This window comes from Labrus mixtus, chromosome 5, assembly GCF_963584025.1.
Source record: "Labrus mixtus chromosome 5, fLabMix1.1, whole genome shotgun sequence".
NCBI lineage: Eukaryota > Metazoa > Chordata > Actinopteri > Labriformes > Labridae > Labrus > Labrus mixtus.
In genome coordinates, this window is record NC_083616.1 from 7,341,406 (window position 1) to 7,358,824 (window position 17,419).

The 17,419-nt window shown below is 40.7% G+C and overlaps 1 protein-coding gene across 1 annotated transcript; it reads right to left on the bottom strand.

Annotated features, from left to right (window-relative positions):
• Window positions 1-5,142: 5,142 nt before the first annotated feature.
• On the bottom strand, window positions 5,143-15,957 carry fam189a2 (family with sequence similarity 189 member A2). Its single transcript, XM_061037518.1, has 11 exons — window positions 15,538-15,957; window positions 14,684-14,740; window positions 12,944-13,054; window positions 12,730-12,849; window positions 11,607-11,714; window positions 11,240-11,373; window positions 10,666-10,801; window positions 9,708-9,771; window positions 8,972-9,205; window positions 6,690-7,024; window positions 5,143-5,759 (listed from the first exon to the last, which is right to left on the bottom strand). Exons 1-11 carry the CDS (start codon window positions 15,799-15,801, stop codon window positions 5,466-5,468), a joined length of 1,857 nt encoding a protein of 618 aa, XP_060893501.1. The 5' UTR covers window positions 15,802-15,957; the 3' UTR covers window positions 5,143-5,465.
• Between the last annotated feature and the right edge of the window lie 1,462 nt (window positions 15,958-17,419).

Here is a 17,419-nt window from a genome sequence, read left to right on the forward strand (position 1 = left end):
AGCACATCAATCTAACACAATGTAACAACACATCAATCTAACACCATGTAACAAACACCATGTAACAACACATCAATCTAACACCATGTAACAATACATCAAAATAACATCATGTAACAACACATCAGTCTAACACTATGTAACACATCAATCTAACACTATGTAACAACACATCAATCTAACACTATGTAACAACACATCAATCTAACACCATGACAAAAACTTACAAAAAAAGTGAATAACTGTTTTTACTTTTAGTAAAATTGTTTACTGCAGATATTTCCCAACAAAATCCTTCTAGTCTGGTTAAAGTGTATGTATTTAAAACCATGGAAGACTTTTAATGTGAAAGGTTAACTGTATAAAACAGGTTGTCTGAGAGAAAAAAAAAACCTCTGAATGGAAAACAACAAACTAATCTATCCAGTTGCAGTTCTCAAAACTGATCATCAAAGTTAGAATACATATTTTAATTTTTAGTAAAAGTTAGACATTTACATGAATCACCAAAGAGCATTTTATTATTCTTGATACTCATGTAGCATCTTTTACTCACCAAATCTGACTGAATGACTGAAAGTTTCATCGTGTGTTTAATGAAATGTCTTAATGTCCACATTTGTTGATGTGTTTTAATTCACTCATAAATAATGATTCATGTAGGCATTATGATAAGGGAGAAAGGTTAGAGAGGAGGACATCTTTAACATGCTTAATGTTTAATGTTCTCTCTTGATGAAGTCAAAATACCTGACCACGTGTCCATTATCAGGGGTTCAAGGACAGCCTGGATGACAGCAAACTGGAGTCCAAACCTCATAGGGGACACCTCGTTGGGCATTATTCTGCTAATACCATGGTCACTTTTACAAAAGAAAAAGAATAATCACTTTTAATCAATTGCATTTTTTAATAATATATCTTTATATACTTGAATCCAATGGAAACATTTTCCACTCCAGTAAATAAAACACCTCAGCTCAATGCTAGCACTTCAATGAGAGTCAATAACAGTGTGTAAAGTTGACAATGTAAAGTTGACAGTAAATATAATATGGCAGTATGTTTAAGAACAAGACTAGCTAGCTAACCAGCTAATACCTCATCATCCCCAAATCAACATGAAGATTTTTACCAACAAATGGTTCGCCATGTTTACTGTTTATTAGTCAGAAGCAAGGAGCTTAATGGTCGGCCTTGTTTACTGTTGTCAGACTGAAGCAGAGAGCTGAATGGTTGGCCATGTTTATTGTGGTCAGCCTGAAGCAGAGAGCTGAATGGTTGGCCGTGTTTATTGTGGTCAACCTGAAGCAGAGAGCTGAATGGTCGGCCTTGTTTACTGTTGTCAGACTGAAGCAGAGAGCTGAATGGTCGGCCTTGTTTACTGTTGTCAGACTGAAGCAGAGAGCTGAATGGTTGGCCATGTTTATTGTGGTCAACCTGAAGCAGAGAGCTGAATGGTCGGCCATGTTTATTGTGATCACACTGAAGCAGAGAGCAGAATGGTAAACGGTAAGTGAGATGATGCTGATGTGATCTACAGTATAAGGTCAGATGGGCAGTGTACTTCCTGCAGTTTGTTTGTTACAGCGCCCCCTGCATTGTCCCTCTCATTTCTGTCTCCCTGTTTCTATTTTAGATTTGCGTAACGAGTACTTCAAGTTAGAACGGCTAACTGAAAGTTTCACTGTCGCCATTGAAAGGAAATATTCTACACCCTGCAGCCAATCAAAATAGAGCATTGACTAAGACCATGGTATAAGTTATAATGAAGGTTTCACTTGAATGTCAGCTTCACTGCAGATCAGTTAGTTTAACACTAAAGGAATCATTTTAAGAAATTGTGTTTGTCATTCTTATGTTTTGGAGTAGTTAGAAACTATTATGTATTCATACATATAAAAACGGTATGTTAAAGCTTAAATGGTGCTTATCTTAAGACTGGATGTAATAGGGCGACATGTCTGTAGTGTTTTGTCCTGTATGTTTAATTTTCTGAATGTTCTTTTTTATCAATATCTGCCTTTTTCAAAGTGCTTTTTTTTATTTCCCTTTTCAGCAGATTCAGTTTTTTAAAATGTGAAACAGGTGTAAATTTATTGTTGTCAGTCTGACTGTTGTTGAGTCAGTGTGTGCCTCCAGTAAACATTTGTTAAAACTCTGACACTCTGCTGAGGAAATTACTGATTTTCTGATGTTTATAACAGATCATTCTTGTCCCATGTTTTATTTAATTATACAGTAAAAGAAAAGGTTTCTTTAATTCTGCTCTCTTGTGAAGCTCAAACATCTCAAATATCTTAAATGTTAACTAAAACACATGTAAGCACCTGTTAAACTGGTATATTATTATTATTATGCCTGTGTATGTCTTCATTATGAAGCTGTTATTTTATTTCATATTGTTCATGTTGAAGGACTGTTCATTGTTTACACCTCTCTGATTTCAAATATAAAGACATGTATATTTAAATATCTTTTATATTCTCTGTTTACATGAAGCTCATCTCGGCCTTACTGAGCATGCTCCATGTATGGTTGTGTGAGTGGGTGTGTGTGTGTGTGTGTGTGTACTTATGTTGGATATATAATCTCCACATATATAATATGACATATAAACTGTAAAGTATATTCATGTAAAGGCTGTGTGTAGAGAAACATGTTTAAAGGTGAATGTAGGAAACTGTGTAAAATACCTTTCATGTATATAAAGAGCACAGATTATTTAAAGTGTGAGTGTGAGTGTGAGTGTGGGCACGTGTGTTTGTGTGATTTCTCCCTCTGCGTGGTCTGTCAGGCTCTGTAAGCTAACCTGACAGAACGAAGCTAACCGCTGCAGGCTGCAGTTTAGCTTACAGAGTTAATAAGTGCACTCATTCTGAATGTAACATTAACTAAAAAAAAGAAAAACTATGAACTGTTTCTGTATAGCAGCAGCAATGTTTTTTATTTGCAAGCTTTTCCTGTGCCGTTCTGTTGGAGCAATGCTCGTGTAGCAGAGCAACATGTTTGTTACTGTATTTACAACAATAAAGGACTGAAATAGCAACTCCCCATGGGATTTGGTTTTCTTCATATAAATGTTGTTTCTACGTCACATGATCCAGGTCTCTTTATATCGGAGAATTGGATCGCCAATGAAAGATTCAAGAATCTGAATCCAGTCCGACTCGACCCCCTTCTCTGGACCTGGTGGCTTGAATCACTCAGCAGGGATGGATGGCCAATGTCACTCAGCAGGAACACGGAACAAAGGTGCTCAGAGGGATTAAGGGCAAAGGGCCCGCTACTGGGACTGTGGGCAGAGTGAGCTATACAGGAACTGGGGTTTTGAGGAGTCAGGAGGCTGAGAGAATGGGGCACTGGGAGGCTGAGGCATGTGCTTGTAGATGGGCTGCTGGAATTTAGGCCTGGTCTGAGTGCACTGGTCCCTGGAAATGTGGCAATTCAAATTCCAACGGGATTGATTCAAATCAGCCAACTTCACCTCACTTAATTGGAAGCCATCCTAAAAAGGGTCTGTATGTCATTTTAGAAATGAAACGGTTCTGCTGGGTCCATTCTGGTCAGTCTGTACCATATCAGGTTTTGAACATTAAACAAAGAGGAGGTCCAGACTTGCAGACTATTATATTTATTAAATATCACAATTAAGACTAAACAAAGCTTGTACCCTGGCTATCATGTGTGGCAGTGCTTGATTATGGTTAAGTAAGGCTTATTCAGAGCATTAATATATGGTTAATTATGGTTAAGTAACACTTATTCAGAGCATTAATAAAATGTTAATAATGGTTAAGTAATGCTATTCAGAGCATTAATAAATGATTAATTATGCTTAAGTAATGCTATTCAGAGCATTAATAAATGGTTAATTATGGTTTAGTAAGGCTTATTCAGAGCATTAATAAATGTTAGTTATGGTTTAGTAAGGCTTATTCAGAGCATTAATAAATGGTTAATTATGGTTAAGTAAGGCTTATTCAGAGCATTAATAAATGGTTAATCATGGTTTAGTAATGCTTATATAACATCAACAATAATGATAGGTTAGGCTGTAAGTTAAGAACGTCTACATGAAGATAAAGGAACAATCTAACATCATGAAGACCATGGTGTGGTCCACTGATCTCAACCTTTACCAAAAATAAGTCACCTGTTGGAGGATGGACATGTAAGTGAACAGTTATTAACCTTAAAACAAACACTTTTGTCTTAATGACATGACTTAGCTGTAGTTAATAGGCTTAATTAACATGTAAACCCCTAATGTTAACAAGAGACATCTGTTAAGGGTTTCTTAATGTTCATTATTGTATGAATTTTCTGTTAATTAAGGCTTATTACTGCATTAACTAATGTTAATAGCATCCTTAATGAGGATTAAATAATGTATTAATTGATAACATAGTTAACATGAACACCCTTAATAAATGATTACTAGACAGATTAGTTAACTGTTAGTAACCATTGCTTAATAATGCCTTTACTAATGTTAATAAATGTACCCTTATTGTAAAGTGTTACCGTGATGTGTTTATCAGGGATTCATTTGTGCTGGTTAACTAGTTGTCAGATCTCTCCAAGCGGATCATCGTTTGCATGTTCCGCTGTTTTTATCTAACGGGGTGCTAGAGTAGCTCTGCAAGTTCTGTATGTTTAAAAAATATCTGAGTTTGGGATGTAAAGAAGAAGTTTATGTTTTTGAATCACCTGCACAAACTCTGGAGGTGTCCTTCAGAGAATGAAATGTTGAGAGTGTGGCTATGTGGGAAACAAATGATTTGGTGTTCACACAAAACGCAGGAAGTGGCTAACACTGTCAGTGATGTGGGCAGCTCACTGAGCAGTGCCCAGTTTGCCTCCGGGACCTGAATATATTTTTGGACACTAAAGGCTTTAAATGACAGAACTCGGAGGGTGTAAAGGAGAAAACGTGCACTCTGTTGTTGCCCAAATTGTCGTATAGTTGAAGAGTTCTGGTTACTAATTCTACAATTCACTTAGCAGATGTTTTTATCCAAAGCGACATCAGAGATTAAGTACAACACAATCAAGGATCTAGAAAAGAGGAATGTCAGTAAGTGCAAACGATCAGCTTTGAGTCCAATTGGATTGCTAATAACTTGAATTCACAGCAACATTTTTAAACACATTTATATTTATTTCAGACCTGAATCAGTTCATGTCATTGGATGCAGAAAACATTATTCAGCAACATCAACTGTAACCCAAGTCTGCAGGAGGCACCGTGTGGAAAAACAGTGCAGACATTTCAGTGAAATATAAACTCAGAAGACATCGGGCTGCACTAGGAAGCTCTGTTTATGACAATGTTAAAAAGAAACTCTTTAAACAGTTTTCATACAAAGTCTCACATTTCTCTTTTCTCAAAAATAAACAGTTTTAAGTTCTCCACACACACACACTCACACTCACACTCAGATCAGCTTTCTATGTTTTGCTTAAAGCACTGTCTCTCTGAAGACTCCGATCAGGCTGTGCGGGCGTTCAGGATGATCCGGTCTCGACCCTGTCCTCGACCCCGCCCTCGACCCCGCCCTCGACCTCACTCTCCTGTTTCCTCGATGCTCCACAGAATCGATTGCTGCACAGGTGAAGGAGCTAAGGTCTCCACAGCTCTGCAGGTGCAACAGACCAGGTGTCCTCCTGGGGGGTCGAGGGAAAGTCTGAGAACCAACTTCCTGCTGCTGTGGGGGGTCAGAGTGATGGGGCCTCACCTGTGAGTCACTGAACACCTGAGAGCAGACAAGATCATCATGAACATCTGCATGATAAACACAACAAAGACATCAGTACCAGAATAGCAGTTTGAAATCAGACTATAATAAATATGCTTGTTTAATCTGTCCAATAAAAGTCCTGCAGTGACTCCTCCTCCAATGAGCGCTTTCATATCACACTCTGTGATAGTGACAGTCCTATCACAAAACTTTCTGATTATCCACAGGTAACTCCCATTTCCCCCCCTATGTATGCTGTAAGTGTATTATGGAAGTGACATTAAATTGAATCTTGAGTCTTAAAAACGCTCACTCCAAACCACATCCTACTGTTAAAATCCAAACCACGTCTTCCCCTGAAGCTCCTTCGGGGTGATTTGTAAATCAGATTAAGATCGAGCCAGGACCATGTTGTGTCTGACAGCTAATAACAAAGATGGGCCTGTCAAGCCTCGTTTCCACCAAGCGGTTCGGTTCTGTCTGCTACAGAAGGCATGAGGACCGTTTCGTAAAGACCAGTTCTAAGAGGATGACACTGACAGACTCACATAAGCATGAATACACTCACTTAGCTACTTTGAATATTAATGAGGTATTTACAGCAACAGTATTAACAAGAGACAATCATTAACAATTCACATTACTCCCCGTTACTAAATCATCACCATGGCAACCTGTTTGTGCCGAAGTTATTTACTTATGCACATTTATTTTTTGGAACTGCATCAAGACTGTTCCTTTACACCTCTGCAAGTGAAAAAAAGTTTAAACATTAGTGCATTGAAGAGCGGCCATCTTTAAGTTAATTTAACCATCACACGACAAATAACTTTCATTCATTTTAAACTTTTCTTTCTCTTTACACTTAATTTGTTTTTTTTCTCCATTATTTAAAGCACTAGCCATCAAGGACCCAAAACCACCCGCATGTGTGTGTTCATGTACCTGCTCTATATAACTTGCACAGCGGACAGCCTCCTCCATGTGCTCCTGGTCAGTCTGCAGAACACTACGGATGCTGTCCACCAGCTCCTGGACCTCCGTGGTCAGACCCTGAGCGGCCGGCTGCTCCAGGATCCGGCGTACCAGCTGCTGGGTGTGTCTGTAGCTCTGGTAGTCCACCATAGAGGAGGGCCGGGGCTGCCGGGCGGACCGGCTTTCCCTGTTGGCCCGTCTCAGAGTGACCTGGGCCTGAGTGGGCGGGGCCAGCAGGGGCTGTGAGGTCTGTGTGGAGGAGTCTGTGGTCTGAGGGGGGTTGAGATGGGCGCCGCTGCTCTGAACTACAAAGAAAAACATGACGTGTCAGCGTCTCTCAAATGCTCCATTAAAAAACAGAAACAAGAGATGAAGCAGAGATGATACACACACACACTGAAATCACTGTACACACACTGAATTTAGAACCCCCCCCCCCCAAAAAAAAACAGACGCCAACACCTCTCACCCAGTGCAGACTCTCAGCTGTGAACTTTGCTGTTTTACTTCCTTCTATTTGCCTTGCACCTTAACAGCCTCTGCTTTATCTGGTCTCATGGACTACATCACTTTATTCTATCCTTTTTATATCAGTATTCATACAGTTCTGGTTACTTTATTCCTGTTGCTTCTTATCCATCATTGCACTACGGTCACTTTATTTATCTCATATTTACCTTTATAGTTATATTGTTTATATTATTTCTGTTGTTCCATTATTCACCATGCACCTTAATAACTTATCATTTAGTATTTGGCCTACTTGCACATAGCTCTGTATATATATATTTATTTCTCGTTTACTGCACATAGTTCTGCTTACATCTGTTTACATCTGTTAGTCTGATCACTGTCCACTTATATCTACTCTTTTTATATTTTGTATTTTAAGTTTAAGCTTTAAGTTGTATTTAAATCAACACTTTATATTTAGGTTAAAATGTTTCATTTACTTGCACTGTTGTTAATTTACTGCTCTGTGTGCTTTCGAATTGCCCCCCGGGGACAAATAAAGTTTTTTGAATTGAATTGAATTGAAAGGCCATAAGCTCCGCCTCCTCCATGTTAACAGATGGGAGACGGGTCAAAAATATAAAATCTACATAAAAGTCAATTGACTGTATCTCAAACTCTGTTTTGTAATTATAGTTAGTTCTCATCATGCTGATCTATGTCCAAGTGTTATTCTTATTAGTTATTTGATGCTGTAAAAAGCAGTATAACTAAATCGAGTAGATGTTACAACATGAATGTACTGAGATAACCTTTCCAACTGGAGTGCTGTCCCTCTTAATATCTGGCATAAAAAAATTAAAGATCAGAAATGTGAAAGAATTTCATGAATAGTCACAAAGTAGCAAACCTCAGCAAGGTCAGTGCTGGAGATTGTGTGGTCATTTTCACATCTTTTGAGAGTGCCCTTATATACCTTCTTACTGGGTGGATGTGGTGACCGGGATCAGATCAATTATCTTCACAGAGCTTGATTTCACATTTAGTATGTTATACATAGACTGTAAATATAAATGTATGAAGCCTGAGTGACGTCACCCATCGGCAGCAGCCGCCATGCTGGAAATCCTGTCTCAGCCTAACTTTCAACCTAATGACAGGCTGAGAGCTGGGGCTGAAGCAGGTTTTAAGCATCATGACAAATGGTTACATTGTGCAAAAAAGAGGTACTGGGGCTGTAGAGGACCACAGACTTTCACACCCCTGTATAGCCCTCTAGGTTTTCTTCTCTTTTCTTCTCTCCCATATAAATGTTTAGAATGTCAGATGATGTGAAGCATTTCTTTTGTTATAATCACCCTGTCTGTCTTATTATGTGTGGACTGTTTGTGTGTTATAAAATAAGAATAAAATGTTAAAAAGGGATGTAACACCATGATTGACAGCTATTTTGACCAATGAGGCGTCTGCAGCGTTGTGCGTACAGTATTATCAGAGCAGAGGAAGAACGGTCAGAGGAAACGTAATGAAGAGTCATTGAACTTTCCATAAATGTGAGAGTCTGCTTTAAACCAACACAAGAATCTGTTTTGCTGTGGACTGTACCCTCATGAGGGACCTTTGACCTTTATCAGGAAGTTATGTGTGTGCTTTGGTTAGAGGAATGTGCAGGAAGTCAACACGACAGATCCACCAGTCGGAGCACTGAGTCTACAGTCAATGAGTCCAGCTGTTCGGAGTGGTGATGACCTGATAAATGTACTCTGAGTGTGTCACAGTATTCTCCTGATCTCACACACCTTTAGCAGCCAGGTCCATCAGCACCGGGTCACTGCTGGACCGATGGATCCTGGTTTTCCTGCGGGGAATCAGAGCAGGAGAATGCTGCTGAGGAGGAGTACGAGGAGAAGGATTACGCAGCTGAGGAGGAGGAGTACACTGCTGAGGAGGAGGAGGAGGAGGAGGAGTTGGAGGAGGAGGAGGAGGCTGCAGCGGGGGGTTGGCCGGAGGAGGAACCCCTCTTGGTGGAGATTCTGAGTGAGGAAAGTGAGCAGACATTAAAACACACCTGCTGTTGAATTTAGAAGGTTTGTGTTAAAATCAGAGGGTTTACTTTGATATCAGAGGGTCCTGACTGAATGGTCTGGATTCGTGTGGACCAGAGAAGGTAGGTGGTTTTAAATCACCCCCACACAGCCGTTTTGGACGCCCCTCATTTTACCAGATGTGAGACCAGTTATCACGGAAAACAAACATGTGTTGCAGTGTTGGAAGCGAACAGGTGAACTGGTTCAGATATAACTGATTCTACCCGACCTAAAAAGCCTCTGCATGTTTCTAATAAGCTCCAGGAGCAAACACTAGGATGAATATTGGAGATGTCTTACAAAAATGGAGAGAGAACAGAGAAAGGTTTCAAGATCAATGCAAAGCTAAACACAGAAGCTTCTGTGTCCGCGACACAGCAACCCACGTGCGTATCGACACCAGGGAGTAGGGTGTGTGTGTGTGTGTGTGTGTGTGTGTGTCAGTTACCCTGAACAGAGGCTCCAGGTGGAAGGGGGGTCATGGTCTCCTCTGACACAGAAATTTGGCACTCCTGAAATTCAGAATATAAATGATGAAATCGTTTTAGCACAACAAGAACAGATTGATTGGCTTTTATGGGTCACTTAAGTTTAATGAGTTCTTGCTGCTCCATCTTATCAACATGCAGATCATGAAGAAAACAGACTTAAGAACTCCTGTGTTGTTATATTTATTAATTGCCACTGCCCTTTTAATTCATTTCGGGTTTTCCTCTGTAATTCATTTTAATGACTTGTTTGTGTGGCACTGCTGACTGTAAAACAAATTGATCCTCAGGGATAATAAACATATCATAGATCCTTGAGACACAGTTACATCCACATGATTATTGTTTAGAAATCAGATTCTTTATCACACATTGTTTGATGGCTGATTTTTTTGTATCTGAATCTGAATAAAGTATTTCTCTTCACCGTCATGATTTCAGAGTGAACGCAGCAGCAGAACATTTCTGTGAAGACGTGATGTGTCCAAACAGTTAAGTAGAAAAATAATATATTTTCATAATAATAATAATAATAATGATTATAATCTTAATAGATTGGATTGATATAGTTCCTTTCAAGGGAGCCAGAGAAGCTTAACATCAGAACAGAACACAAAAAACAAAAGACAAAGCAGAATACTCCTATTGAGAAGTGGCAACAATCACACCAGCGTACTCTCAGACGATGTGACTCTCAGACGTGTTGTGAATAAAAACAACCAAAATGATGATTACAGTGTGTATCCTGTGTGTATTCTACAGTCTTTGTCAGGATGACAGAGGAAGTCCTTTTGTTTGTTTTTTTCACATGACCCCTTCTCCACCTCCTGCTTGCTGAGTAAAACTGTTTCCACTTTTTATACCCTGATAAAGCAGCATTCATTATCCTGGTTAGTTAAAGGTGTTAATGAAACACACCTGTGTTTCTGTGTGGGCGGAGCTTCCAGCAACAGCTTCGTATGGAGGGGGAGGGTCCAACGGACAGAAGACCTCCACCCCTTTTATCCGAGCGCCGTAGATATGAGGAAGAGGAATCACACTATCCCCGAGCATTCTGACAAAGAAAACACAACAACCACACACACACACAACACAAACACACAACACAAACACACAACACACACACAAACACATCACAAACAACAAACAAACACACAACAAACAAACACACACACAACAAACAAACACACACACACACACACACACACACACACACAACAGTCATGAATAAATAAGAATGTTTTACCAAGCTAACATAAATGCCACACGCAGGCTAACAGTAACACACCAAAACAAGCTAATAAAAGAAAATACAAAAAAAGTTAACTTCCAAAAAGCTAACACAATGAAAACAAACAAGCTAAAATTAATATAAACAATTAAACATCAGGGAAAATATGCCAAAATCCGCCAAAGGTTTGTTTTGGTACTGTAGTATAGTTGATACAATTATAAGGTACAGGTGAGTCACAGTAACGGAATACACGTCTACCTGCGAGCTAGGCGTGGTGTGTATGAGTAGAAAGTAGAGAAGTATGACGGGGGAGGGGGCGGGGCCACAAACTCATCAGGGTCCGGCACCTGGGCAGCCTGTTCCCTGTCTTCCACTGTGGCCCTGGGCTCGTCCTGTCAAACAACAGGAACACATGACTTCACACATCATGTTAAATCATATTATATCAGATGACTTGTGACCTGAACAGGTGACTGACTTGTTTCAGGCTACATGCTTAGATAGCAAACTACATGTGTACTGTTACTGTACCTCCATATTTAACAAACTGGTTCAGTTCAGGTGTACATGACGTACATGAACCTGTTAGATCAGACTGATGTGAATGCAGTGATTGTGAACGTACCATGCAGGGGGTCCTGCTGGAGAAGATCTGCAGGTATCGGAGAGCAGCTGCCATCAGGCACACAGCTGTAGTGAGAGCGTTCAGAGCACACAGTGCAAACAACACTTTCTGAAGAGAAAACAGAAACCGCCAGGTCAAATCTTTTTGTTTCAAAGTCACTATTTAGATATCAATGCGTTATGGTGTGAGAATACATTTCCCAGGATCCTGTCTGTTTGTGTGAAAAGGTTTTCTCTCTACCCCTCAGATTCTCTACATTTCCTCTAACCAGCAGTCATGATAGGCTGATAGAGTGAGTGAGGACGCGGGTAAACAACGCTGACAGCCTTCATTATGGAGAAATACAGAGTTTCATGGCTGTATCTGACTCAAGTGACACAATATAAGCCACAAAGTAGCTGTCATGTTCTCTGTGTTGTTCTCCGATGTGCAGACGCGGACTCGACTGTGCGTCCCTTTTTTTTCTCTCTCTCTCTGACTGTTTGTAAACTGAGCACGCTTCATAATAACATAAAGCGTGCATGTGTTGTATTACGACATTATGTACAAGAGGTTATCGTGCTTAGGCACGGTTAGTCCTGGCCGGCCAGCATGGGAATGGCGCAGCGGGGGGCCAATCGTGCTTGAGTCAACACGATACAGATGGCCAGTGTGACCGCGCACTTATATCTCTTCACACAACTGGCCTGTATCATAAACTATGAGTTGAAAATCTACTCCTAGACTGTGGAGGGCAGCATGACACTCTACAGTGTACAGCCTGCCGGAACATCACTAGAAAAAGAAGATGTTTGTGGGGGGAAATGTTGTTTAATATTCTGGAAATGTGGGAGCTAGGATGACAATAACTGGCACAGATTTTAGGAATGTCCAGTCAGTGTGTGTGTGTCAGTGGCACGTGTGTATCTGTGTGACCTTCAACAGAAACCTCATGGTGCTGCAGGAGTGACAGTATAAAATATGCCAAATGTGCGTGGGTGTGTGTATGTGTGCATGTGTGTGCGTGCGTGCATGTGTGTGTGTGTGTGTGTGTGTGTGTGTGTGTGTGTGTGTGTGTGTGTGTGTGTGTGTGTGTGTGTGTGCGCGTGCATGTGTGTGTGCATGTGTGTGTTAAATGGGTGACCTTTAACAGGATTCTCATGGTGCTGCACGAGTGAGCAGGATGAAGCTCCAGCAGCTTCTCCTGTGGACACTCGGATGTCGAAGACACAGAGCAGCAGTAACACACATCTCTAGCTTCACTCTGAAACACACATGAACAAGATTGAAGACACAAGAAGAAGGAATAATAGAGGACAATGTAAAAAAAAAAAAAGGTTACACACAAACAGCCTCACCAGTTGGCAGCTGGTCAGACTGGAAACCAGCTGGGCTCCCTGGCAGCACAGGATGAATCCGGCCAGATTCAGGAGCACACACACGACAGACAGCAACACAAACACATTCACCTGGATGAGGGGGAGAGGGATTATTAAATGCAGAGGATATTTGTCTAATACATTAAATCAATGATGTAAAATCTGAGACAGACAGCAGAGACAAGAGATGATTTCAAATTAGAATAAAGTCCATCTGAATTCACGATACTTTCACTTTTCTCACTCAAAGTTTTGTTTAGTTATTGTTCACGTGTTCATGAGTTTAAATCAGAAATATCTCTTTAGTCAGTGTTTGATTTAAGGGGTGAAGACAAAACACATGGACACCAGACAGAAGAAAGTTCACCTGAGGAACAAAAACACATGCAGGTAAACTGCCCGATGATGATGGCTTTCAGTTTTTTATGTTTAAGCTTTTTTAAAGCCAGAAGTCTGACAGGACATGGATAAGGATTGTAACACATTTTCATGTTTTACACCCTGACAGACAGCTCATAAAGGCAGAAAAACTGAACAAAAGAACCTTTACCTCCCCTGTTTACCTGCCTGCCCACCTGTGTGCTCTCTGCCTGTCACTATTTATCAGAAGAGTCTTTCAAACTGAAAAGAAAGCGGCTTCAGGTGAGCTCACAGGTGACTGTTCATACCTGAGCAGTACTGATTAGTGTGTAACATCCTGAAACATTCAGACTGTAAGCTCTCCAACAAACACAGCTGAACTCATTTGAGGCTTATTCTAAGATGTAAGTTCAACATACCAAGGTGATCTTTAGGTTTTCTCTTTAGTTACCTTTAGTTATATTTAGTTCCATTTAGTTATCATTAGTTACGTTGAGTCATCTTTGGTTATATTTAGCTATCATTAGTTATCTCTTAGTTATGTTTAGTCATCTTTACCTTTATTTGGACTTAGTTACCATTGGAAATTTTAAGTTATCTTTAGTTACCATAAGATATCTTTAGTTAATTTAGTTATCTAAAGTTACCTTCATTAACCTTTAGTTATCTATTAGATATTGTTTAATTAACCTAAGTTACCTTTAGCTTCCTTTAGTTGGGTTAAGATGAGAACTAGAAGTAAGATAATTTAAAATGAACATATTATTCTTCTTTTCAACAAGTTTAAATAAATCACAGCGCTCCCCAAAACATGTCTGTGAAGTTTCTTGTAATAGATCCACTCTGATCTGTATTTGATCATGCCTATATTTATAACCCCTCTATTTCAGTCCTGCTCAGAACAGACTGTTTCTGTGTCTGTAGCTTTAAATGTAAATGAGCTGTCTGACCACGCCCCTATCTTGAAGGTCTACTCGGCTTCGGTGGCTCAGGCTTTCTTATACCACGTCCTATTGTTTACAATGGAAAGGCAGACTCAGAGAGCAGAACAAACACCTAGCTGTGGGAGTGTCACCCACCTGGGGGAGGGGTTACTGCCCTTTGTGATGTCATGAAGAGAAAATCTCCAAACGCCCTGATTGGAGTGGAGCAGGCAAAAGACGGAGAGGATGGACTTCTCTCAAAATTGAGGGGTTTGTAGGCAGACTAGGGACACATACTAGTGTTTGAAAAACATGGTTAAGTGTATTTTGTATAATGTGTGACCTTTAACAGGACTATAGATAAGATCGCTTGGGTATATTTGAACTCACTGACTCGCGTTGATTGGTGATCAATAATCAACTTTTGGTTTCTTACCAGAAGCAGCATGGGCCTCCTCCATGTGGTGAGTCCAACCACACCTGATAGAATCACCTGAAAAAACAAAGATAATAATGTTACAGTATCACACAAAATAAGAAGAAACACATATCCAACAACATGTAACACAATCAGGTGAAGTAGTTTTATATTTCTTAATTGAACTATAATAAAATATGTAACTGTACTAACCAACAGCTTGACACATAACATTCAGTAAGTTTTATAAACTCAAAGAGTGAATTAACATCTTTAACAAGGTTTTTGTTTTAGGTGGTCCGTCAGACACTCAGGGACAAACTAACAGAAAGTGAGTTTATCTATAAATTATAGTTATCATCACCCCTGGTTTTTATTCTCTGTTAAATATTGACTTCTCACATTTCTCAAGTTTAGGCCACTTCAGAACCATTATAATTCAGTTTTTCCTTTTTCCTCTCCAACAATTATACACACATACTATAATGTAATATAATATAGACCTACTATAATAATGCAGTAATAGGCCTATAATAAAACCCCTTTAACATGTTTCACATCTGATGCAATAATGCAAAAAATACACCATACACCTACTCAATCACACACACACACACACACACACACACACACACACACACACACACACACACACACACACAGTACTAATATAAACCAGACAAAGTGACTTCAGCTCATCTGTTTTAGAGATCAACAGCTGGTTTTGTCGTCATTTCCGTGTTTAAAAAGGTAAACACTGATAATACCGTATTAGTGTGAATCTGTGAACACTTTAAGGTTACTTTATGATTTCTAGAACACAAACTTTTCATGACCTCCTCCCCCCTCCCCCCTTTAACCGTTTTACTCACCGAGGAGCCGGCCCAGAAGGGACATGCGGTCCGGACGGGCGGGGACCCGGACAGGGACAGAGCTCCGACGGACAGAGCCACCATGGAGCCCCCGAGCAGCAGCTGCAGTAAGCCCAGAGACAGCAGCGGCCGCCCGGGCAGCAGCAACCGGGAGCCTCCGCCGCTCAGCCGGGACGAGGCGGAGAGTCCGCGGGGTCTGTTTCTGAAACACGGCTCTGCGGTCACCGGACAGCAGGACCCGGGCAGGACAACCGGTAGAGACATGGGAGGATGAGAGGACACCGAGCCGGGGCCAACACGAGAGAGATAGTGAGTTAGCACGGGTTAGCACGAGTTATCTCCTGCAGCTCTCCCTCCTCCATCATGGAGTCCAAGCTGAACAACATGCAGGCTGGAGATCCACTTTCACATAGTTTGGCACGGGTCGGCGGTGATGGGGGGAGTGGGGGGTGGGGGTGGGGTAGGGGTGGTGGGGGTCATGTAAACAGACTCCTCCTGAAATACACCGATCACATGATCATATGGTCACATGATCACATTTAGACTGCAGGACTCTCTCTCTCACTCTCTCTCTCACACACACACACACACACACACACACACACACACACACACACACCTTGAGTTATTCTGTTTATAACATGGAGGGAGGGGCTTAATGGATGAGGGCCGTAAACACTAATCTGTGATCTGTGGGGGAATACAAGGAACCCCATACACACAGCAGCTCCCCTCCTCCTCCACTGGCAGGTCAGACAGTGGAGGGTCTAGCAGTTGGATGAGTGGTCCAGTTTTTTTTTTTATGAGCGGAAGTAACAAAATGCCATAGTAAAACTGCATATTGTAAATGGTAATGTCAAAGTAACATTTGCTATGGAGACATGGAGTGAGGGAGGCTACAGTGAATGTGAGGAGTCAGCTAAAAGATGACATTTTTACGAGCTTCTGGATGTAATTGGATTTTATGATCCAACAGTGAAGAAAAAGTTAGCCAGCAACCCGTCAAATGCCAATACATTCACCATGACATTCCAAATTATATATTTGTGATGAGGTGAAGGATGCTGAGCACTTCTCTGTTTTGGTGGATGAAAGTTAAGATGTGAGCAATATGACAGATTTCAGTAATCGTGCCGTATTTGAAGCTGGTGTGCAGGAGGAAGTTTTGTATTTCACTGCTGCAGATGAATTTGACGCTGACTCATTGCTATAGCCAGCATCAAGTGCACACTCGTTGTAATATAAATCTGCAATTTTGTGTAGGCCAAGGATGTATGACGGAGCATCGTTAATGTAGAGATGTAACAAAGGCGTGCAGGAAAAGTCCAGAAAGGAGGTACCACATGTGTTTTATATACACATTGCCATTAGCTTTGTGTTAGTAGACTGTGTGCATTAACGTCACTGCTGCTGCAGAGTTTTTTGACACACAAATACTGTGCAAGTTTTTTTTAAAGTCAGGGGTGCCTGATAAGTGTGTATGTAGGCATGCTTGTATATGTACGTTCAGATAAATATTACACTTTTTGTTTTACATAGAAGGAAATTTCAAATGTGGTGGCACAGGTGTGCCTCGTCTGCTGCTGAGTGGAGAAGCCAGCCACACCCCCTGCCACTCACATACCTGCAGGAGAAAGAAAACAGAAAGGGGAGGGGGAGAAGGAGAGAGAGAACAAATACAAAAAAAAAAACCTACAGCAAAACCAAAACCAAACAGAATCCTCACAGCATACACACTCCAAACAGAAAAGACCTTATCGTCTTTACACAAATAGGGTTTTAGGATTTCCCTCCCTCCTCTCCCCTCCTCTCCACCATGCGTACAATCGATTAATTTTTCCATCCTTGTCCCCTTCCCACACCCCAACTGATTCTTCTTCTG

Bases quoted from the DNA above. Each gene is read 5' to 3' on its own strand.
- fam189a2 (XM_061037518.1), bottom strand. From the start codon at position 15,801: ATGTCTCTACCGGTTGTCCTGCCCGGGTCCTGCTGTCCGGTGACCGCA. The intron at 9,772-10,665 runs GTGTGTTTCATT...TCTGAATTTCAG, and splicing joins CCGCCCACACAGAAACACAG to GAGTGCCAAATTTCTGTGTC. The intron at 9,206-9,707 runs GTAACTGACACA...TTCCTCACTCAG, and splicing joins ACCTGGAGCCTCTGTTCAGG to AATCTCCACCAAGAGGGGTT.